Source organism: Micromys minutus (assembly GCF_963924665.1).
Source record: "Micromys minutus genome assembly, chromosome: 21".
NCBI lineage: Eukaryota > Metazoa > Chordata > Mammalia > Rodentia > Muridae > Micromys > Micromys minutus.
In genome coordinates, this window is record NC_137956.1 from 48,559,637 (window position 1) to 48,582,804 (window position 23,168).

The following is a 23,168-nucleotide window of genomic DNA, read 5'->3' on the forward strand; positions in this document are numbered from 1 at the left end:
CAGCTTCCTCACAGAGTGGATCAGGGCTCCCACGATGACCTTCAGTCCTGTGGGAAGGTGACAGGCATGCTCCCACATGGTGAAGTGCCACCCAGGGCACAGGTGGACACCTTGGCCATCCTCCTGGATGACTACACACAGGTGTGATGCTCCTACACATTCCAGGCAGTTCCAAGCCCAGCTTCTCATCTGCATGGTGGGAGGGGCTTGTTGTCCCCTCGATAGAACCAATCAGCTGAGGCCCCGGCAGCACACCTTTTTATCATCTCAAAGCTAATCAATGATTGACACTCACGATTCAACTAACCCCCTCCTCCATCCCCGTTGGCTGTCTGGGGATGGGATGCATGTAGCACAGTGGTGGAGCATTTGCCTATCATGTGCAAGGGCCTGACTTCTAGCCTCGGCGCTGGGAAATTTATATTGAGTCCTAGCTGCATTCCTGGCTCTGTTCCAGCTGAGAGGTTACTCTCCTCCCTGGAAGATGAGGAAGAGATCAGAGGTGAGTACAGCTTGCTGCAAAGCTCCTCCCTTTGGGGGGGGTAAGGTTTGTTAATGGAAATCACATCCTTTGAGGGGCACCGTGTCACAGACAACAGAAAGTGTTCTGACCCAGGTAGTGTCTAGGATCCAACTGTGTCATTTTGGTGGAGAAATGATTGTCTCAGCAGCACGCATTTGATGCCCTGTACGGGAAGCTAAGTGAGGCATTCGACGTCATGTGTGGCAGATTGTGTGCCTTACCTATGTTTTTATGCTCAAAGCCTCAGCTTCTCTGTTAAACAGGCCAAGAATCGATAGTCCCTGTCCCGGAACGTGTGTGTGCACGTGTGCGTATCAAAGAAGAGCTATGAAAAAGAACAAGGGCTCTGTTGGAACAAAGGAGCTGGTTAAAGTCGCTCACCTGGGATCACAGAAACCGTTTTCAGGGCTCTGAGAACTCGGAATGTCCGCAGGCCTGAGATTCCCCGGAGGTCTATGGCCATACCCACATACCTGTAGAACCGGAAGGCGTTTCCTCAGCGAAAGGGTTCCAGGGTGCATGCAGCACACACAATAGAAGTTGTAGGGGGAGGAGTCTTGGGAAACCCAGGACAGACAGGACATTTTCGTCTGCAGTGCCATCTTACAGACTGCTGTGGGTGCCCACTAAACCATTCACCATCTTGCTCAGAAAGGACCATTTCAAGAGGTGAACAGTTGGATTTTAAACACTCAGGCATGGTGAGCCTGCCTCCCCAGACATGGTTTCTTGGGTCAGGAATGATGCTGAGCCTCTTCTGACCTGCCTTGACCAGCCATTAGCACAGTACTGAGTCATTGGCTTGTCCCTATGGGCACAGGACAAGACCAACTATGTATTCCAACTTCCAGGTCCTAAGATTCCACCAGAAGAAAGTGGGTTGAGATGAGGAGGTAATCCAGATTATCAGCATGAACCCTGCCCTCCAAATTCTACACCCCAAAGTCTATAGGAACACACAAATTAGCTTAGGGAAACACTCACGCCAAGGTAATGACACTGAAGTCCAGCCAGTTCCATGGATCTCGAAGATAAGTGAACTCGTTTAGACAAAACCCTCTCGCCAGAATCTTTATCAGAGCTTCGAAGGTGTAAATGACAGTGAAGGCGTACCTGGGGGGAGGCAGAGGGAGGGACAGTCACTCTGGCACAGAGGGACCTCAGGAGCTTCCTCAGCCAGCAGCAAGAACTGAATCCCTGTGGTTGTTCCAAGGGAGCACAAAGGCCAGGCAGTGAAGGAGAAGGATGGAGAAGAGTCACACAAGTGGGTAGGGGAGGGAGAGATGGAGAGAGGGAGAGAGAGAGAGAGAGAGAGAGAGAGAGAGAGAGAGAGAGAGAGACCGGGAGGGGGAGGGGCTTTCGGCGGCAGCTTGTGAAATGGGCAGGGGACAATGTCAAGTGAGGAAACAAGTCTCCTGTCTCATTGTGAAGCCCCAAACTGTGGGGGCTGGAGGCTCCTTTCCCAGCCTTTGGGTCTTGGAGGATGTGGGAGACACAGATCTCTGCTACTGCCCTCTTTCTAGTACCTCCCTACTCTTTTCGTTTCTCCCTATGCCTGGGATAGTTGTGCTCCTGGCTCTGCGGAAGAAGAAGAAAGAACATCTGAATTCACAGATGTTCTCTTAGCAGGTTGGGTGGGGCATGAAGAAACTGGCTACCTCAAAACAGCCCCTTTGTTCTGCTGGACCTCTTGTTGGGTTTCAGTTTGAAGAGCTGAGGTTGGGAGAGAGGTGATGTTTCTGAAATGTTCAGAATTCTTTGATCACCAGTGGTGTACTGGCTGGTTTTGTGTCAACCTGACACAAGCCGGAGTTAAACACAGAGAAAGGAGCCTCAGTTGAGGAAATGCCTCCATGAGATCCAGCTGTAAGGCATTTTCTCAACTAGTGATCAAGGGGGGAGGGTTAGCCCATTGTGGGTGGTGCCATCCATGGCCCAGCCCATTGTGGGTGGTGCCATCCCTGGGCTGGTAGACCTGGGTTCTATAAGAAAGCAGGCTGAGCAAGCCAGGGGAAGCAAGCCAGTAAGTGACATCCCTGCATAGCCTCTGTATCAGCTCCTGTTTCCTGACCTGCTTGAGTTCCAGTCCTGACTTCCTTTGGTGATGAACAGCAATATGGAAGTGTAAGCTGAATAAACCCTTTCCTCCCCAACTTGCTTCTTGGTCATGATGTTTGTGCAGAAATAGAAACCCTGACTAAGACAAGTGGCCATGGCTGTCACACCCTGGCTACCATCAGCTCTACCTGAAGGCATTGCTCAAACAGGTTGCTTGGCTGTCCTCTCAATGTCTGGTTCAGACAGTCTGAGGAGGGAATCAAGGATGAGAACTTCTAACCTGTTCCCAGCTGAGGCTGATGTGCTGGCTGGGAACCCCTGGCTCTGGGATCCTTGTCACACAGAAACTGCGCTTGATTTGGTCCTGAGGAGATGCTTGGGCTGCAAAGTGTTTGCTGGGCAAACGTGAGTATATAAGTTTGGATCCTCAACATACCTGTAACATGCCTGTGCTTCTCATCCTAGCACTAGTACTAGGTAACTGGAGACAGGAGGATCCCTGGGATTCACTGGCTGAATCCATGAGCTCTAGGCTCAACTAGAGATCCTGACTCAAAAGATAAGGTAGAGAGCAACCTCTGTCTGCACACGCACATACACCACCAACCCATGCCTGCACACACACACACACACACACACACACACACAGGAGTATGCACATGCATACACATACACACAAAAAAATTAAAATATTAAGTTATAAGCATGTGCTTTTGTGTAAAAATTAGGAAGGCTCTTGACTATTCATGCATTCAGCTCATCCTTCCTGAAAGCCCCCTCAGGAGGACGAAGGGTTTTTCAAAGACATAAACCCAGTAGGATAAATACCAGCTGCTTTGAAGAACCCTGCACAGTTCAGAACTTAGAGATGCTCGGGCCTCCAGATGGTGGGTGTGGGAGATGGATCAGGTAGGGCTGGAAGGCCTGTTCTAGTCTCTGCAGGAAACTGCTGGCCTTCTAGACCAGACTCCACAACGCCCCTACTGAGGAGTCATCTATACAGAGCTGAACAGGACACCTTTCCTCATGAACCAAACAGGAGGGAAAATAACACATATTAAGGCTGTAAGAGTTTCTGTGGAAAGGCAGACACCTCCTGCTCTGCCTTTGCTGAGTTCCTAGAAGGCAGTCAGACTCACATCTCATGAAGATCTATCTCTGATCTACATTATAATTATGTAGCTCAGGTTGGTCTTGAACTTGTGACCCTCCCATCTTAGCTTTCTGAGTGCTGAGATCACAGGTGTCCAACACCACAGCCACATTAGATGCCTCACATTGAATAAGCCATGGTGTGTTGCAAATTTGAGGGATGTTTGAAATCAAAACCAAAACATGAGCCGGGCATGGTGGCACATTCCTGTAATCCCAGCCCTTGAGAGGATAAAGCAGGAGGCTTGCAATGATGTATGAGCCAGACTGGACTGAACACATGTGTAGTAAGCCAACCAATGCTGTGTAACATTACCCTGTCTCCAAACAACATCACCATCATGGAAATAGAACAAAAACGCAAGGAAGCCAAAGAGGGGGTTAAAAGTAAGAAAGAAGCCATGAAATAAAATCTAATGAAAGGAAAAAAAAAAAAAACCTGCAATAGGTATTTTTAGAGAGGTAAGAGGTGGAATAAACATTTCTTAAAACAAGAACAGAAGTCTACAAAAAAAGACATTAAGGAACAAACAGAACTTTAGAAAAAGAGATTGCAAATAAAGTTTTAGAAACACTTAATTCGGGGCTTGCCTGGGAGCAGGGTCCAGGAAGCCCACCCTCAGTGACACACCTTCTGACTTTGGACACTCATTTAAAATCACATCCAGCTGCTGCAACCACAACATACCCACCAAGGGGAGGATCCTCCGCTCCTGTTGTCTCCCAGTGAGGCTCTGAGCTGCCAGCCCTCCACAGAGAAGACCCAGGCCCTCATCCCCCCTGAACCTTGCTAACTGTCCCTAAACACTCTACCAACTGGAAACCAAGTGTTCAAGTGTGTGAGCCCAAGGGAGCCTCTTATTCAAACCACCACCATTGAGGATAAAAAAACGCTGTCAGATATTGCAGGAGCCACCTCGGCCTGGAAGATCAAAGCCTTCAAACGTGGAGGTAAAACCTTTCCCTGCATAGAATCTGTCTGTGAGCCTAACTGTCAAAGATGAAGATAAGCCCACAGGGATATGCAAACCTGCAGCCGTTGACTTCCCGGCCCTCTGCCTGTGAAAATCTAGACTGACTTTCCCAGCACAGGAACAGGATCAACAAACGGAGAGTGGGATCCAAGGAACAGAACGGGAAATGCTCCAGGAGAGATCTCTGCTGGGGATCTGCAGGTCAAACTTGGCTGAGAGGCCAAGGAGACAGAAGCAAGTTCCTGAGAGGCCTGTACACTGATGGACCAGCTGATGATTCATGAGCAGAACAGAGAATAGAGTCCCTGGAGGAGACTCGGGGTAAATGAGGGACACTTAGAAAACTGAGCAAAGGAAGAAATCCTTACACAAAACAGGAGAGTAGACACAGTATGGGAGAAGGAATCCATAGGCCTGGAAAGATGGCTCAGTGGTTAGGATCACGCACTGACCGATCTGGAGAAGAGCCTGAGTTCAGTTCCCAGCACTGGTATCAGGCACCACAAACACCTGCAACTCCAGCTTTAGGGGGTCTCGTGTCCTCACCTGCACTCACACGCAAACCGTCCCTCCACCCCCATAGACACGTAAGTAATAAATCTTGTAAAATTGCATAGAGCAGAACAGGGTGAGGAAAAGCCACTTTAACACACTGGGTGGCAGAGGGTGAGAGCCAAGGGAAGGAAGAACAAAGAGGAATCAGAGAAAGCACAGTTAGGGCTGGTCTTGGTTCCTGCTGAGCTGCCCTGACCACACAGGGGTGCTGTGCTGTTTCTACATCCTGGCCCTGGGGAGTTCTGTCTTCCAGCATACAGCTCCAGTGGAGCATGGGAAGCCATTTTAAATGGCTCCTCTCTGAGAGCTTTGCTTTAGGAGTCAAAGTTCTCTTCATTTCCCAGGCTCTGGGATACTACCAAGCGTCAAGTGCGCATCCCCCTGATTGCCGTGCTAGAGAGTAGGTAAGTATGACCACAGAAGGAAGGTTTGGAGTGTGAACAGTTCCAGTGTGGGAAAATGGCTGAAGACAGGAAGAAGCAGACATCACTTCCTGTTAGTGGGTGTGGGGGTCAAATGATTAGGTGCTAAGTAACAGAGTGGAGACCTTTTAAGCCACCCCTCCAACTCCATACCTGTTCCACCCCTACTTCTCCACATCCTCATCCCCCTACCTCTCAATCCCCCTATCCCCCATCCTCCCACTCCACCCCTTGGGGTGTCAGTCTGGCACCTAAGCACTTTTATGGGATGAGCCATCTCACTGGCCCCTTAATACAGTTCTTGAAAGCGTTGTCAGAATACTATAGCAAGAAAAGAAAATCAAAGATGCTATCAAATTCACTGAGCAAACAGCCATTGGAAATAAAATACATAGTAACAAACCTAATCACATGTGTGACAGACTTCTATAATGAACATCAGAAAAACGGAAGAAATCAAAGAAGATACTAGAAAGCAGAAAGACCTCCCATGCTCATGACTTAGCAGAATTGATATTGTGGAAATGATGGTACTGCTGGAAGATATCTACATATTCAATAGTTTCCATCAAAATTCCAGTGATGAGCCTTCAGAGGAAGAAAAGGCAAATCTTGAATTTGTTATGGAATCATGTAGGCAAAACAATCCTGGGAGGTGGGGCTGAAGGAGGGGCTCCGCTAACTGAAACCAAAAGCAACGTGGGAAGTATCCTGGCAACAGACTCCAAACGATACTATGGAGCTATAGTAACAACAACAAAAAAATCAAACAAACAAACAAAACCCAACATAACACTGGCAGAACAGACAGACAGACAGACAGACAGACTCAATTAGAAGACCCAAGAGCTAACACCATCCAACTTTTGACAAAGATAAGAGAATTGTCACTGGAGAAAGATAGCATTTTTAACAAGCAGTGCTTGAGAGATTGTGTACACGAGTACACAGGACCCTTCCATCCCTCCTGGTGCCTATATCAACTCAGAATGTATCAGAAGACCACAAGGTAAGACTCAAACATTTGAAGCTGCTACAGGAAAACAGGAGAGTTTTTCAATATACAAACGTAGACAAAGACTATCTAAAAAGAACACCACCCTCTTGGAAATGAAGGCAAGAAGTGATAGCAAAGTCACCAGAAGTCTAAAGGCCTCTGCACACAGGAAATTGGAGAGAGGGTGAAGGAGAAGTGAATCTCAGCCAACGATAATCTGACAGGATATTCATTTCTATAATCTATACAGAACCCAAAACACTAAACATTACAAAATCCAGCCTTTCAGATCAAACAGACCTAGAAATTATAGAGAAAGTTCTCTTTAAAGACCATGTTCAGAATTTCAGGGAGGGATGAGGGCCTGGGTCTTCTCTGTGGAGGGCTGGCAGCTCAGAGCCTCACTGAGCAACTGCAGGAGCGGAGGCTCCTCCCCTTGGTGGGTATGTTGTGGTTGCAGCAGCTAGATGTTATTTTAAATGTGTGTCCAAAGTCAGTTTTCTTTGGTAAAGAAAGGAATATTAGGTAATGGACATCTCGCTTTCTCTCTCTCTCTCTCTCTCTCTCTCTCTCTCTCTCTGTGTGTGTGTGTGTGTGTGTGTGTATGTGCATGTCTCTGTCTCTCTCTGTCTCTGTCTTTCTTTGTCTCTCTCTGTGTCTGTCTCTGTCTGTCTCTGTCTCTCTGTGTGTGTCTGTCTCTGTCTCTCTTTCTGTGTCTGTCTCTGTCTTTGTCTGTTTGTCTCTTTCTCTATTTCTCTTCCCCCCCCCCCTCTCATGTGTCCTCCTTGCCTTCTACTTTGTTTTGACAAAGCTGTCTCATTCCCCATTGTGTGCTGCAGGCTGGGAGCATCCGCCTTCCTTCTTCCAGGAGCAGCGCTGACATTGCAGATGGGTACACTATGAGGTCCAGCTGTGACATGAGTTCTGGGGATGCAAATTCAGGTCTTTGCATGGCAAGCACTTCTCCCATTTACCCAGCCTCTATAAGCTTTTGTTGTTTTATGTAATTGACACAAAGGCTTAAGCTTTTTAAACTGGCACCAGGATGAACCTTATTCTCTGTCATAATTGTTCTTTTCTTAAGTATTTATCTGTTACCGGTGGGGTTATCCAAGTGTTCCCCACACATCTCATGATTGATGTAGGTTGATGTCAAGGTGATACATGATTGGACAGTAGAGAGTGGGGTGGGGACAAAGTTTTGTTATGGCTGGAGAGAAGGAGAAAGCGGGAGATTCAAGAAGGGGCAACAAGGAAACAGACATAGACGTTTCTCTCAGCACATCTGTATATGGATTAAGGTTGTTATGAATATTTTATAAGGGATAAATTGTACAGGATCATTTGACTTATCTAGGCAGGCAAATTACATCACACCAATTGGATCAGAGTATTTTGGTGTGTTCTTTGATGTGGCGACTTAATTGAGTTCAAAGAGGGTGTGGTGGTGGGACGCACAAAGCCTGCCATGGAGTTGGGATGTGTGTGCCAGGCTTGGCAACAACCCACCAAGGGAAAGTGAGTGAAAACAACATTCTTGGGCAGCAGTGAACCAACTAGGACAGAAGCAGCAAGGGTGGGCAGAGTGGACTCTCTGGGAAGGGAACCGTGTGGAGAGGGCAGCTTGCAGATCATGTGGCAGAGTAGTGGCTGGGTCCCCATGTGCCATGTGGTCCTAAGGATGCCAGAATGAGCTCGGGACAAAAGGTTACCTCCTTTTTCATATTTACCACAGCAGGGCAATCCCTGTCTTTATGGTGGAGCCCATTCGTCTCCCGTATTTAAGACCCGACGTTCTGGCTGCAGGATTAGGTGTTTATTTTTGTCATTGTTATACTTCAGCAGGCAACAGAGCACAGTGGTGGATGAAACTGGACAAATTTGAGCCACTGTCGGGACAGGAGAAGCCGTTATTCAAGATAATCCACCCTCCGCTCCTTGCTAGCCAGCAGGAGCCAAATCAGTCTTGGAGGACATAAGTAGTTTTTAAGGTACACAAATATTATATGATGTCAGAGTTCACTTTATATTTTATATTGGAAAACAGTGCATTATAATTCAATTGCACTGTTTTTATTTCCAGTCTGCTGATTGACTGAGAGAACAGTGAAAGATGTCAAATGACCAAAGAGATGGGTCTGCAAAAGCAAACAAGAATTCAGAGTTCCCAGGGAACAGTAGGCAGAGTGTTAGACTGACTACCAGCCAGCCTCAACTATGATAGATCAAATGGGCTGGTGACATGAGTCAGCAGGGAATGGCACAGTCACCAAGGCCAAGGGACTGAGCTGGATCCTTGTAAACTACATAGTAGATGAAGAGAAAAACTGACTCCTAAAAACTGACTCCTAAAAACTGACCTCTGACCTATAAACTCATGGGTGGGGGAGGGGAGGCATGCACATAGTAAGTACCTTTACAGATCAAATAAAATACACACTAGCAAATTGAATCCAGGCCGGGATCAACTGGAACCATTAAAAACAGATAGACAAACCCATTTATGTAACCCATTCTCTTAATAAACATGAGAGTACTGATAAATGGAAAAATACTGATTAAGCAAAAATCACCCATTTGCAACAAAAGTTTGTCTTCCTGATTGCTGAGATGGCAGAGACTCCAAGAACTCTAGGCATGCCTGGCCAATCATGCCTTCTTGAAGACAATCACATATTTCTTCCAGGGTAAGTCTTCTCTGCAATCAATTCTTTTCCAGAACATCAGTATAGCTAGGCTATCAAAGACACCTTCAGGGACTCTCTGTAAGTCCCAGGGCCTGAGGAGGGTGGGAACATTCCACTAATATTTCTTCCTTAGTATAGCTCTCGCCTCTGCCTGATTCCCACTCTAACACATTCTCCCTCTTCAGTTTCTCTTAGAAATGGACTCCATATGCCTGTCTTGCCCAAGCAGACAGGGAGGCAGAGAGTTCCCATTAACCAGTAATAACATATAGTTAATGTTTCAGAAACACACAATGGGAAGCTAAGAAAAGAGAAACACTGTATCAGATAGATTGAATCAAGGACATGGCTATTTCATTGGCTTCCATGTCTTGACTGGTTACAATTTATTTTCTTCCTAAAAAAATAATACACAATATCATATGAGGGGCCTGGATCAATTCCAAGGATATGTATTCTCTTCTCTGGTCCCAGCTAATGGTGTCTACCTCACACTCTGGAGGTCAGAGCTACTCTGGTGTTTCCACAAGGCCAAGGACACTCAGCCTTGTTCCGAGCTGGAACCAGGCGGGCATAGTTCTGTTTCTTTTCAAAGTGTGTTTATAAAAGAAGTTACGTAAACAGTTCAGTTAATATGGAGCTTAATAAAGAATGTTCTTAATAATCATTGGGAATGACAATTGGCACAGCTTTGGAAGGGGATTTGGCAATATGTGAATATTAAAGCTATAGAGGCAGAGGATGTGTAGAGGACTAGCGTGCACAGGGCTCAAGTCATTCTTGTGTTAATGGGGTGGGAAGAGCACACATGGAACCTGCAGCACTCAGCAGTTGGAGGCAGGGCAGTCAGACACTCAAGGCTACATGGAGGGTCAAGGCCATTCTGAAATCCATGAGACCCAGTCTCAAAAGAAAAGAATCGATTAAATTATATGCCCCTTGGCCCAGGAACATCTATTTCTAAAAACTCATCTCTCAAATTTGTTGCATTAGCTGTACAAAGATATGTGCCCAAGACTATTCATCAAGGAATTAACTGTGTCACAAAAATATGAGGACTCTTACGATGATTAGAGCTTATCATAGAGAATAGTTCAATTCAGTCTCTCCTGGGTGAAAAGACCCATCCATCCAACTTCTACAGAACCATTTGCTGCTGAGATTCTTTTAGTGAAATTTCAATGAATCTATAGATAAATTTGGGCAGCGCTAACAATTTAATAATAGTAATCTTCTCGTCCATTATCACAAGATACATTTAAATTTATATGAGTAGTTTAAATTTCTCTTAATAATGATTTTTCAGTTTTTTAGTACAAAGGTCTTGGGAGTATATTTTTCACCACCATTTGAATTGATACGCCCCACTTTGCCACTTACCTCTTCCATTCGCCTTTCATTTGCTTTATAATTTCTCTAATTCTACGGCCTCAGATGATATTAAGATGCCACACTTCTGAACTGTAAATCATCTCCTGAGTCCCTACAAATTTGTTTGTAATCTTTTTGTCCCTAGTGTCCTGCAGCTTTAGTTTGTAATTGTCTTTCTTATAAGAATTCTTTAAGGGTGCTCTAAAGCAACCGGAGGTTAAGGTTTTCTATTCCACCCCTGTTTCCTGCAATTTTCTAATTTTATTGCAGGATGACAAGAGAAGCTGTCATTTATTACTACTGCCTTGTGGAATTTACTGTTTGTTTGTTTTTTGTTTTTTGTTTTTGTGACTGTCATTCATTTTGTTTTGGGATGGGCTATTGTGAGGTTAACTTGTATGGTCTTGTGACCCAGACCATCTGCATTGTGCGAACCAGAAGCAGCCTGTTCCTACCCCCTCTCCATCTTTACAGACTTTATACACAGTGTCTGTTAGAGGCCAAGAGGACTGCCACTCTTCAGGCCTTCTGATAGCTTCCTTTAACGGCTCTCACATTTGTAAATACTGTTCTTGTGTCATTGACTGAAAAGCTCTAACTTGCACCTGTGTGTTTAGCGCTCAGAATGTCATGTTTCTTTGGCCTCCTGCCCTTTGCTGTAAGTTCCATTTTTTTTTCTGGTCATGGCTCCTGCTAGCTTTCTGTCTGTTCTTCCTTACATGTTTGCCTATTCTTTTGTTCAGTTTGTTTTGAGACAGGGTCCTATGTAGCCCAGGCTGGTCGAGGACTCGCTATGATGCTCAGGCTAGCCTCCTGCTCTCCCTGCCTTAGCTTCCTGAGTGCCTTGGTTACAGGTGTGTGTTACCAAGCCTGGCTTTGCCCCCCGCTCTTTAATTTAAACCTCTCTGTATCATTTTCGTGGGGAATGTGGGTGTATGCCCACGTGAGCAGGTGCAACAGGTGTGCACACGTACATGGAGACCAGAGGTCACCCCCAGCTGTCATTCTTTGGGACGGGGGTTGGGGATCATCCAATTTGTTATTTTGAGGCAGGGTCTCTCATGGGCCTGGAACTCGCTAGGCTGGCTGGCCAGTGAGCTCCAGGAGTCTGCTTGTCTCTGCCTCCCCAGCACTGGGACCACAGGCTTGTGCCGCCACATCTAACTTTTTAGATACTGCTGAGTTGGTAAATAAAGGGGGTAGGGAATCACTTATCACAACAAGACCATTAAAACAACAATTTTTACTTTTATTCTGTCTGCTCCCCATATGAACCTCGTCTTATCCCTATATGCATGAAGGGCCAAGCTCTTTCAACTAAGTGGGCTCTGGGATGGAACTCAGACCACTGGGCTTGGCATCAAACATCCTCCTCACCCAGACATCTTGCTGGCCCCTGGAATGTCTTTTGGATTTCTCCTTTAGGGAGGCAGTGGCCTGTGACTACCTCCCCCACCACCTTCTGTCTTCTTGCTGCTCTGGGTGTATCTGTTTGTGTCCCATCAACTCTTCCAGGGACTCTGGAGCTTGCAGTGGGTAAATGCCAGGGTCTCATGTCTGTCGGCCTGAGGCGTGGCCTGAAGACAGGCAGCCTGCGAAGCGGCTTGCGGCTCTTCACTCCCTTTAGGCCTCCCAAGCTTGTTCTGACATCTCTGTGCCGGGGTTGCCTTCACTCCTGCCTTTGTTCTGGTATTTATTCTGTTCTTACACCCATGCCATCCCTGTGCCGGCCTTGTAGGAGAGGGTAAAACATATGCATCCTGTCTTCTGTACTTAATCACAGTCCCCAGGTGACTCTGGAATGACTGCTCACACTAGAAGTTCCTAAGGACAAACAACCTAAAAGCAATATCATCTCGGTCATATGAAATATGAGCTTCAACCTGGGCGGTGAATTCTGGTTTATATTTTGGATCACTTGCCTATGCACTACTCATGCATTTTGGATTTATTATCATTACATCATCATTATCATCATTATCATTATTTTGTTTTGAGACAGTCTCACTCTAGCCAAAGCTGACCTGGAACTCCCTACACAGATCAAAATTGCCTTGAACTTGTCGTGATCCTCCTGCCTCAGCCTCCTGAGTGCTGGGATTATAGGCTTATGCCCCCACTTCAGGGTCACCACTCCATGAGGAGCTGTGTTAAGCCGGCACAGCTGGGAAGGTTGAGAACCGCTGCTCTGGGAGCCGGCTCAGCAGTCACTAGCGCTTGCCCCTCCTACAGTGAACCCGGGTTCCCAGCACCCAGTTCAGGCAGCTCACAACCATCTGTAACTTCAACTTTGGGAGAGCCTGCATCCTCTTCTGGCCTCTGTGGGTACTGCATGGGGTGTGCGTATGCTCAGATGCACATAAACTTTATGTCATATGTAATGAGACTTTCCGTACCCTGAGGGCATAGAGACTCTCCTCTGGTTTCCCCTCCTTATTCCTTTGTATTTCACAAATGGAGAGCTGACTCTGGTGTGAGGCCAAGTTCCTTACTTGGTTTAATTATTCCTCTAGGTCTCCTGGTTCTTCACAGTTCTTCACCACAGACTGACCTTCTCTGTTCTGCGGAGTGACCCCTATCACAGGTTAAATGCCCGCACACACTGTTTAAAGTCTGGTTGACCTCACAGCAATGACTTTGTCTCCAATTTGACCCCAGTGGGGTGATTTCTCCTTTCTGGTTCCTTCCTCGAAAGTGCCTCAGCTATAATTTACTCTTTGTGTTTCCTCATACATTTTAGAGCCAGTTTGCCAAATCACGCCATAAACGCTTACTGAGACTGCATTGGAAATCTCACTAAATTGATTAGTCGTCTGGGCACTTTCTACAATATTGAGACTTGGAGTCTAACAACATAACATTATCTCCCCATTTTGGGGGGTTCTTTCTGTAATTTAGTCAATGTTTTGATATCCTATTTTTTTTTCTAGGCGCTTGATATTTTGAAATGCCAGTGTAAATGATACTTCAAAAATTATTTTATTTCCAGCTTGTGACTGCTACAAACATACATAACTGATTAATGTATTTTGATTCACACAACTATCTTGATGTACAGTTTTATTAATTCCAGAAGATTTTAAAGATCTATTCTCATAATTATTTATGTTTATGTATATGCGTGTGTACACATGTGTGTATTTGTTATGTTACGTATATGCGTGTTCACATGCACTGAGTGTGGGTGCCCATGGAGGCCAGAAAAGGGTGTTGGATCCACTGGAGGGAGCCTTCGTGGGCAGCTGCACACATGTGCTTGTGAGTGCACGCATGTGCATGTGAGTGCACACATGTGCTTGTGAGTGCCCCCACAGGTACTTGCCAGCTGCCCAGTGTGAGTATCAGGAACTAAACTCCAGTCGTCTGTGAGCTCGGTTCTGACGCTAACAGTTCCTCTCTAGCTTATGTTGGATATTTTATGTCCTCTACATAATTTTCTGTAAGGTACAACATGTCTGGGAATTCTCTGACCTGTGTACTGGTTTTGTTTGTTTGTTTAATGCTTGCCTTACGATCCTGCCCAGAACCTCCTCTTTGAGGCTGGACTGACAAGAATAGACATCTCTGATATTTTCCCTCTTTGGTCTCAAAGCGAGAGAGTTCCACACTCACGATTAATTATGCTTGATAAATGAACGCCCTTTTGAGGGGCACTACTTTTTGAAGAACTAACACTTTTTATCAGAGCACGACCATTTCTTTCTGTTCCAACTCTTCTAAGAGTTTCGAAATCTTAAACAGAAATTAAACTTTATCAAATGGAGTTTCCAGTATCTGCTAAGATGGCTAGACAACTTTCCCTTCCTTTGCTATATTAATAGAGATGAAACATCTTTCTTATTGTGGCATGCATTGCTTTTAGAATTAGCAAGAGGGAATGGTGGGGCAGTGGGAAAGCTTTTCCGGGACCTGTTACATCTGAAGGCTCAAGCAAGGGCAGGGACATCTGACCCTGCTGTGGGGATACATCTGTTTTTAGAAAATACTTCTGCTCTCAGACAAAAGAGATTTAGTCTGCCAACCAGAGACATAAGAACCCCAGAGATGACATGGTCCTTTAGAAGCCACTGTTCACAGTTCTTTCTTCACTTGCTCCCATCTCTTCAAGAGCACACCTTCCCAGAACTCAATCCTTATGGGTGTGTGTGTGTGTGTGTGTGTGTGTGTGTGTGTGTGTGTTTGTGTGTGTGTGTCTGTGTGTGTGTCTGTCTGTGTGAGTGTGTATGGGTGTGTGTGTATGTGTGTGCCTGTGTGTGTGTGTCTTTGTGAGTGTGTGCCTGTATGTGTGTCTGTCTGTGTGAGTGTGTGTGGGTATGTGTGTATGTGTGTGCCTGTGTGTGTGTCTGTTTGAGTGTGTGTGGGTGTGTGTGTATATGTGTGTGTGTCTGTGTGAGTGTGTGTGGGGGTGTGTGTGTATATGTGTGTGTCTGTGTGAGTGTGTGTGGGTGTGTGTGTGCCTGTGTGTGTGTCTGTGTGAGTGTGTGTGTGTGTATATATGTGTGTGTGTGTGTATATGTGTGTGTGTGTCTGTGTGAGTGTGTGTGGGTATGTGTGTGTGCCTGTGTGTGTGTGTCTGTGTATGCGTCTGTGTGGGGGGGGGGCTGTGTGTGCATCTGGGAGGACTCATTCACCCAGGGCATCAGAGTCTAATGAAATAAGACCCTCTAGGCATCAGAGTTTAAAAAAAAAACCTTAAAGTTCCAAAGTAGAGTCAAGGTTGATAACCACAATTCTACACTGTCTTAAAGTTATAATCTTGCATATACTTGGGTGAAAGGTACACAGAAGAAACCTGACAATGGCAAAGTCAAAGAGGCAACAGAATTCAATCTTGTCTAAATGGAAGCTGGTGCGATATATAGGAAAAAAAGAGAAAAGCTTCTAAGAGAGAGAAGACAGGGGAGACGGCACAGGAATGTGGTGGTGTTACTCACTCGACTCTCTCTGGAAGATCAGTTTGGGTCATGCACACACAGTTGGCCAGAATAGTAACGGTGATAAACACGGAGAACCAGCTGTGAGGTCCGTGTTAAGGAACTGAAAGTTACCATCATCCCCCAGTGTCACATCACCTTGCTGTTGAACAAGATGTAGGCAACTCAGCTAATATCAGCTCTGTGGTCTCATGAGGTCTCTGCTCACATCTGTTGAGCACCTAGCCCATACTGAGAACTCTGTCTTTATAATTAGTAGAAGCAGTTGTAACAGCAGTAACAAGAGTGTTGGATATTAAGCCCATGGCCTTGTACTATGCCAAATTCCCAAACCTTGTCCAAATTATGCCAAACACCATTAACCCATGGGTAGCTTTTATCATTTACATTTAGGATCTGGGAGAACAGTATGAAGAGTCTTAAATAGCCTTCCTGAATCGTGTTGCATCATGCAGCCTGGTAACCATAGTAACCAGGTGGAGGGTATTATTTTTTATGAAAATCAGTTTAGTTTGGTTGTTTTCCTAAGCTGAGCTTAACCACATTGAAGCAATGGATTCTGGGTAGAGATGGCCAAAGCAGGCTCAGGAAGTGAAATCCTGGCTCTGGAAGGGTATTCTGAGGAGAATGGGGTGTTAGTAGCCAGAGAGAGATGCTTAGGAGTGGAGGTTTGGCTAAGGGATACTCAGAAGTGGAAGGGGGCTTTGAAGGGAAGGAATGACCACAGGAGTGAGTAAACGGAGGCAGGACGAGTCTAGGCAGACATTTGCTCAACAAATGAAAAACATCTAACCTAGACAGAAACTTCACCTCCAGGGGAAGGATGATTTCCACCTCCCATCACTTCCACTCAAGAAGAAACATTTAAAACCACCTTAGTTTTCTGTAGATACTTTGCTTTACAGTTACTTAGGAAAACAGCTATCCTGACAGGGAAATTGTCCCAATGAAACCACACTTCCCCGTTAATTTACAATTGAGAGATATGCTCACGCAGTGGGGAAACTTAACCCAAGGATGAAAGTTAAAGATGGCGTCTTTAGCTCTGCAAACTAGTTGTACGATATCCCATGTCTACAGAGATGTTCACAAAGACACAGTTGGAGTTATAACTTTGGATGGAATATTATTACCGAAGTGTAGACCTTGAAGAATCTTGTTTGCGGCCATAGCGACCAAACAGCTAAGTCTATCCGCACATGCCCGGTGAGGAAGAGGCCCCTCTATGGACTTTCTGTCCAGCGACCACGCCCTCAGGTGCTAACTACTCACCAGGTCTCAAGGCAGAAGGACTGTTCCCTGCTCACTTGGTTGCTGATAGAAATTGTATTTCTAATTAGCCATTGCTTACTGTTCTCTGAATAGTTTAGCTGGGATCCACAGAGGACGGTACGCACTGGGTCATTGTCTACATCTCCTTTTAAAGCATAAAGAACAGTTTTGGCGAGCAGTGTAATTTAACATTTTAAAACTCTTCTCTCATCTATTACACCCCAACAGCGGTTTTCTCTCCCTCACCACCCCTAAGTATCGCTCCCCCTTCTCTCTCCCCCAGATTCATCCCAACGCACCCTCAGAAAATAGCAGGTCTCCCAGAGATGCTGATCAGACGCAGCCTGACAAGCTACAGGAGCACACTAGCATGCCAAGGCTGGACAAAGCAGCCCAGTAGGAGGATAATTCTTAAGGAGCTGAATGGAGCAAGTGTGTGTAACATCCCCAATCTTGGTGGCATTGTTTCTTTAAAAATGTTTTTAAAACAAAACCTCATGCTTTGCTTTATGTGGAACAATAGAATTTATATCTCGGGTAGACTATGATAGGCTGATTTGGCATGGTTTTAAACAGAAGAAAAACTGGAAAGAATTCAGGTTACCTGACCCTTTGCCCACGAATGACTTTTTAAAAATTGCTCAAAGCAACAGATGTTCCTAGCGACCGGTCACATCAGATTCTAGTACACCAAAGATCGAAGGAATTTCAAAAGAAAGCCCAGCTTTCACATTCATGTCTCAAAGGAGGGTCACACTGGAGGCTTTCTGATACAAAACTGGGGCTTGCTGCTTCAGTGTTCAGAAGTTGAATTTAAATGTATTTTCTTTAAAAAAAAAAAAAAAAGCAACATTTTGCCAGAGTAGAGCTGGCCCGCTGAGAGAAGTATTACCTTAATCTGTGTCCATTCACTTGCTGTCTACTTTCTCGCTGAAGACACTGCCCATGACATGCTGGAGGCTGGACCTCTTAACTAGCTGTGTGACCCTGGGACGTTTCTGAAATGTCTCTGAGTGTTGGTCTCATTATCTGTAGAATGAGACATTGCTGATCCTTCCCAAGACTCTTGTGCCTGTGACAGCATTGACACGTGAAAAGTACTTAGCCACTGGGGGGGGGGGGGGCTGCGATTATCACAAAGTATTCTGAAGAATCTAAAAACCCAAGATTTAATTCAGAAGATAGAACTCCCATCGAGTAACCATAAAGACAACCACAGCAAGGGGGCACGGGCTGTACGGCATCAGCAGGGTAGTTACACAGTGAGTGTGTTGAAGATTCTGTGCAAAGCTTCTTAGCTCAGGTACCACTGGGAAATTTACTAGGCTGCTCCACAGTGACTGGGGTTGTCTAAGAAAAAAGTAAATCCCTTCCTACTAGCCCAAGCTTGGGTACAGAGGCTGGCTGCCACCTGCCACGCAATGGAGCGAGGCTGTTCTGAACATGAGCTTCCTGGAAGCCGGGGCTGTGCTTGATGTTGAGAATTTCCTGTTTGAAAGATGCTTGGAAGCCCAGCCCAAGTCCTCCTCTTAGCTACTTAGGCTTGGTCTAATAAAAAACTAGAAGGCCAGAATGTGGGTGCCTCAGTCCTTCTTAGAAGGGAGAACAAAACACTCACCGGAGGAAATACAGGGGCAAATAGAGGAGCAGGGATTGAAGAAAAGATCAGTCAGAAGCTGCCTCACCTGGGGATCCACCCCAAATGTAGTCACCAAACCCAAGCACTATTGCTGATGCCAAGAAGTGCTTAATGGCAGGAGCCAGGTATAGATGCCTCATTGAAGGCTCTGCCAGAGTCATACTGATACAGTTGAGGATGCTTACCTAACCATTGAACTGAGCATGGGGGCACCAATGAAGGAGCTAGAGAAAGGACTGAAGGAGCAACCCCACGGGAAGAACAACATTATCAACTAACCAAACCCTCCAGAGTTCCCAGGGACTAAAACACCAACCAATGAGCGCACATGGAGAGACCCTCCAGTTGCATATGTAGCAGAGGACAGCATTGTCTGGCATCAATGGGAGGAGAAGCCTTTGGTCCATGGAAGGTATGTCTTCCCAGTGTAGGGGAACACCGAGGTGCTGAGGTGGAGAGGGTGATTGGGAGAGGGAGCACCTTCGAGAGGGAAGAGGGATGGGAGTGAGGGAAAGGGGATAACATTTGAAATGTAAATACAGAAAATATCCAAAAAAAAAAAAAAAAAAAAAGCACAAACACAAAACAAAAACAGCACCAAAGGTGACTTCTAATGCTCCTAAAAGGAGCGGAGGTAACACAGACCAGGAACTAATATGTCTGCTTTTGCTTCCTTGTGGCAGGAACCTCGGGCAAACTGTATATCTAACCTGCTTGGCAGTTTGAGGGTAACTGGTGATATTGCCAGTGCCCAAGATCACTGAGGTCATGGAAGATGATGGGGCTTTGCCTGTAATAGAATGTTCTCTTTGTTGTCTAAGAGGCATTTCTCTGTTGTGTGATGAGCAACCAACCCCAGCATGCTTTAGGATAGTGTGACAACTCACGCCTGCTCATCTGGCCAAAAAACTAGGTGTCTGCTTACTGGCCATTACCTCATGGGGGAAGCAGGCCATGCTCCCTGGAATGGGTATGCCTGGGGCATCAGTCAAACTCACACCATAAACAGGCCGTTTGAGTGCTCCCTGTGTGGCACCACAAACTACGTTTGCAACGTGATGACGTCACTATCTCATGATTCAATTGGAGGAAAGCTCTGCTGCCAACCTCTAAGAAAGGCGTCAGGCGCCACAGGCAGAGTCTGAAACACGGAAAGCAAACTGTGCAAAGGATACGAATGGACAGACACTTTGATGGCTGTTCTTCTGATCAGGTTGAAGGGGCTGAAGAGCCACAGGGCCCAAGTGGCACTGAATCTGGAAATGGTCCTGCTTTTATCCAACACCATGAATGTCTAGAACAAAGCAAAGAAGTGGGTTCCTTGAGAAACAGGAATCTGGAGCGTCCTCCTCGTAGAATCAGGAGCAAGACCTGTTTGAATATCCATGGCTCGCCATGGCTCGCTGACCATCTTTGGACTCCGTGGCTGACTGTGAACCAAGGCAAGCCCACTGACAGTGCTTCGTGGACAGGCTGCTGACCCCAGGGCTGGATATGTGTAGCACACCCAGGGCAGAATTCTGACTACAGATGGTTGAGCTCAGTTGCACTTAATCCAATGTGTGTGTGTGTGTGTGTGTGTGTGTGTGTGTGTGTACTCGCTCACACTTGTGTACATTGATGGAGAAATCCAAATGTCATTTCTCAGGAGCCTCCCACAAGCTCGAACTGGCCTGGAGCTCACTGAGAAGGCTAGGCTGGCCAGACAGTAAGGCCCAAGGGTCCACCTGTCTCTGCCTCCTCCTCCTCCCATCTTCCTCCTCCTCTTCCTCCTCCTCCCATCTCCCTCCCCCTATTCCCCTCCCCCTCTTTCTCCTCCCATCTCCTTCCCCCTCCTCTTCCCCCTATTCCCCTTCCTCTTCTTTTTCCCCTGCTCTCCCCTCCTCCTCCCAATCCTTCTCCCCTCCCTCCTTTCCCTCCTCTTCCTCCTCAAGAGTGACATTACAAGTGTGTTCCACTTTTTTCCCACATGTTTTCTAGGGATCAAACTCAGATCCCTACGTTTGTTCAACAAGTTTTTTTTACTGACTGGGCTATCTCCCCAGCTCCAGAATTTAATTCCTTTCTGACTAGAGGACCCTGGTCCTGTGATGGTCCTGTTTTCTATTACCTTGACTCTAAACCATCTCAGTTCCCTTCTCTGTGCAATTAGAAGGGGTGGATTCTTGGGAAGAGAGAGGAGGGGAAAGGACATGTGTCTTATCTCTTCCACAAACGATATTCGCAGTGGCTTATTCTGATTCCTTGTCATTTTGAAATGTGAACTTGCCATGTTTTGACTGCATAAAACATCCAAGGTGCAACACGGGAGAGGAACTGTCATGGGAACCTCAGTAGACCATTAGCTCCTGCTCTTCGATCAGAAAGTTATTGAATACGCTAGTTATTACAGTCACACTTTCTTGCTTTGTTCATGTGCTTCTGTGTATATATGATAGAGGTTTCTTATAAATGAATATATATGCAACACATCTGTCTGTCATCTGTCGTCTATCTATCGTCTATCTATTGTCTATCTATCATCTATCTATCCTCTATCTATCTATTGTCCGTCTGTCTGTCTATCTATCTATCTATCTATCTATCTATCGTCTATCTATCGTCTATCCATCATCTATCTATCTTGTATCTATCTATCATTTATCTATCGTCTATCTATCATTCATCAATCTATCATCTATCTATTGTCTATCATCTATCATTTATCTATCTATCTATCTATCTATCTATCTATCATCTATCTGCCATCTTTCTATCTATCTATCATCTATCTATCTATCATCTATCCTCCATCTCTTCACCTTCCTACTAATTGATCTACCAACTATTGTCAGTGTCTTGATCTTAGATGGTTTCAAAGCTCAGGTCCTGAAGGCTTGTTTGTCAGCCTACTGAACTACAGCATTATTGTAAGGCAATCAAACTCTAAAAGATGTGGTCAAGAGAGAAAACATTAGATCTCGAGAGGTAGTCCACTGAGGGGAACTGGGGTCCCAGACTCTTCTTCCTTCTCTGTTGGCTTCCAGGACACTGTGAGGCAAGCACTTTTCCTCAGTGTGCACTCGCTCCATGATGAACTGTTTCACCCAAAGGGAAAAGGCCAAGTGAGCATGGATAAGCAGAAATCTCTGAAACTGTGCACAAAATGACCCTTTCATCCTGTGATGGCCAGTGTTGTCAACTTGACACAATCTATAATTACCCAGGAAGAGACCCTAAGTAAGTGATTGTTGAAACTGGGTTGGCCTGTTGGCATGTCTGTGGGGATGTGGGGTTTGAATAGATTCGGCCCCCATAGATTCATGTGTTTGAATTCTTGCCCATTACCTTGAGATGGCAATTATGAGGGAGACCTTGCTAGAGCAGGTATGGCTGTGTTGGAGGAAGTGTCACTGGGGAGGGATGAGGTCTCCTGTGTTTGTGCTTTACCCAGTGTAGAATTTCAGTCTCCTCCAGGCTGCCCTCAGATCAAGATGCTTAACTCTCAGCTTCTCCAGCCCATGTCTGCCTGCACACTGCCTACCCACTGCCATGCTTCCCACCATGATGATAATGGACTGAACCTCTGAATGTTTGCTTTTATTAGTTGCTAGGGTCATGGTGTCTCTTCACAACAATGGAACCCTAACTAAGATGGGGGAATTATCTCCATCATGGTAATTAAGGTGGGAAGACCCAATCACTGTGCATGGCACTATCCCGGGACAGAAAATCTTGTCCATGTGTCTTAGATAGGGTTTTATTGTTGTGAACAGACACCATGACCAAGGCAAGTCTTATAAATAACATTTAATTGAGGCTGGCTTACAGGTTCAGAGGTTCAGTCCATCATCATCAAGACAAGAGCATGGCAGCATCCAGGCAGGCATGGTGCAGGAGGAGCTGAGAGTTCTACATCTTTATCCAAAGGAAGCCAGGGACAGACTAAGCATCCTCAGGCAGCTAGGAGGAGTGTCTTCAAGCCCACCCCCAGAGTGACACACTTCCTCCAACAAGGCCACACCTTCTAATAGTGCCGCTCCCTGGGCCAAGCATGTGCAAACCATCACACCATGTAAGGAAGAGAAAAGAAACTGAGCACACATATGCTGCATTCATCATCCTCAGACTACACACATGATGTAGCTGCTCCCCTTCCCATGGCTTTGCACTCTTGATAGTGTGTAGCCTGAATTATGAACTAATTAATCCTTTCTCCCTTAAGTTGCTTGTGTTCATATATGTTATCACAGCAACTTGGAAGGGAAGTAGAACACACACTATGTTAGAAATATATGTATATGTGTATGTATATGACACACACACACACATATATATATGTATCTCACAAACACACAAATATGTTATATATTTATTATATTTATATTATATTATATAAATGCTATATATATGTATATAAAACCCAGAGCACATAGGCACATCTTCCAGTGACTGCTGTGAATGATGTTGTTCCCTTGGTTACCACTATATGCTCATAAGATGATGTAAGTAAGAGGCGATAGTAAACTATTATTTCAAGACAGTTTAAGCTTTGGTAACCCATGGGAGAGCTTGGAAAACTCCAGAAGCTCTGAGACTATACAT

General features: G+C 45.6%; 1 protein-coding gene across 2 annotated transcripts in view; it reads right to left on the reverse strand.

Annotated features, from left to right (window-relative positions):
• SCN10A (sodium voltage-gated channel alpha subunit 10) overlaps window positions 1-23,168 on the reverse strand; it is a gene marked incomplete at both ends in the record, with an annotated part of 82,065 nt that overhangs the window by 58,278 nt on the left and 619 nt on the right. For both annotated transcript variants that reach the window (XM_080934460.1, XM_080934459.1), the window contains 5 exons: window positions 1-47; window positions 905-996; window positions 1,508-1,636; window positions 15,674-15,754; window positions 19,760-19,878. The exon at window positions 1-47 is cut by the window's left edge and continues 145 nt beyond it. In XM_080934460.1, coding sequence (XP_080790586.1) covers window positions 1-47; window positions 905-996; window positions 1,508-1,636; window positions 15,674-15,754; window positions 19,760-19,878 — 468 coding nt within the window. The remainder of the gene's footprint in view (window positions 48-904; window positions 997-1,507; window positions 1,637-15,673; window positions 15,755-19,759; window positions 19,879-23,168) is intronic.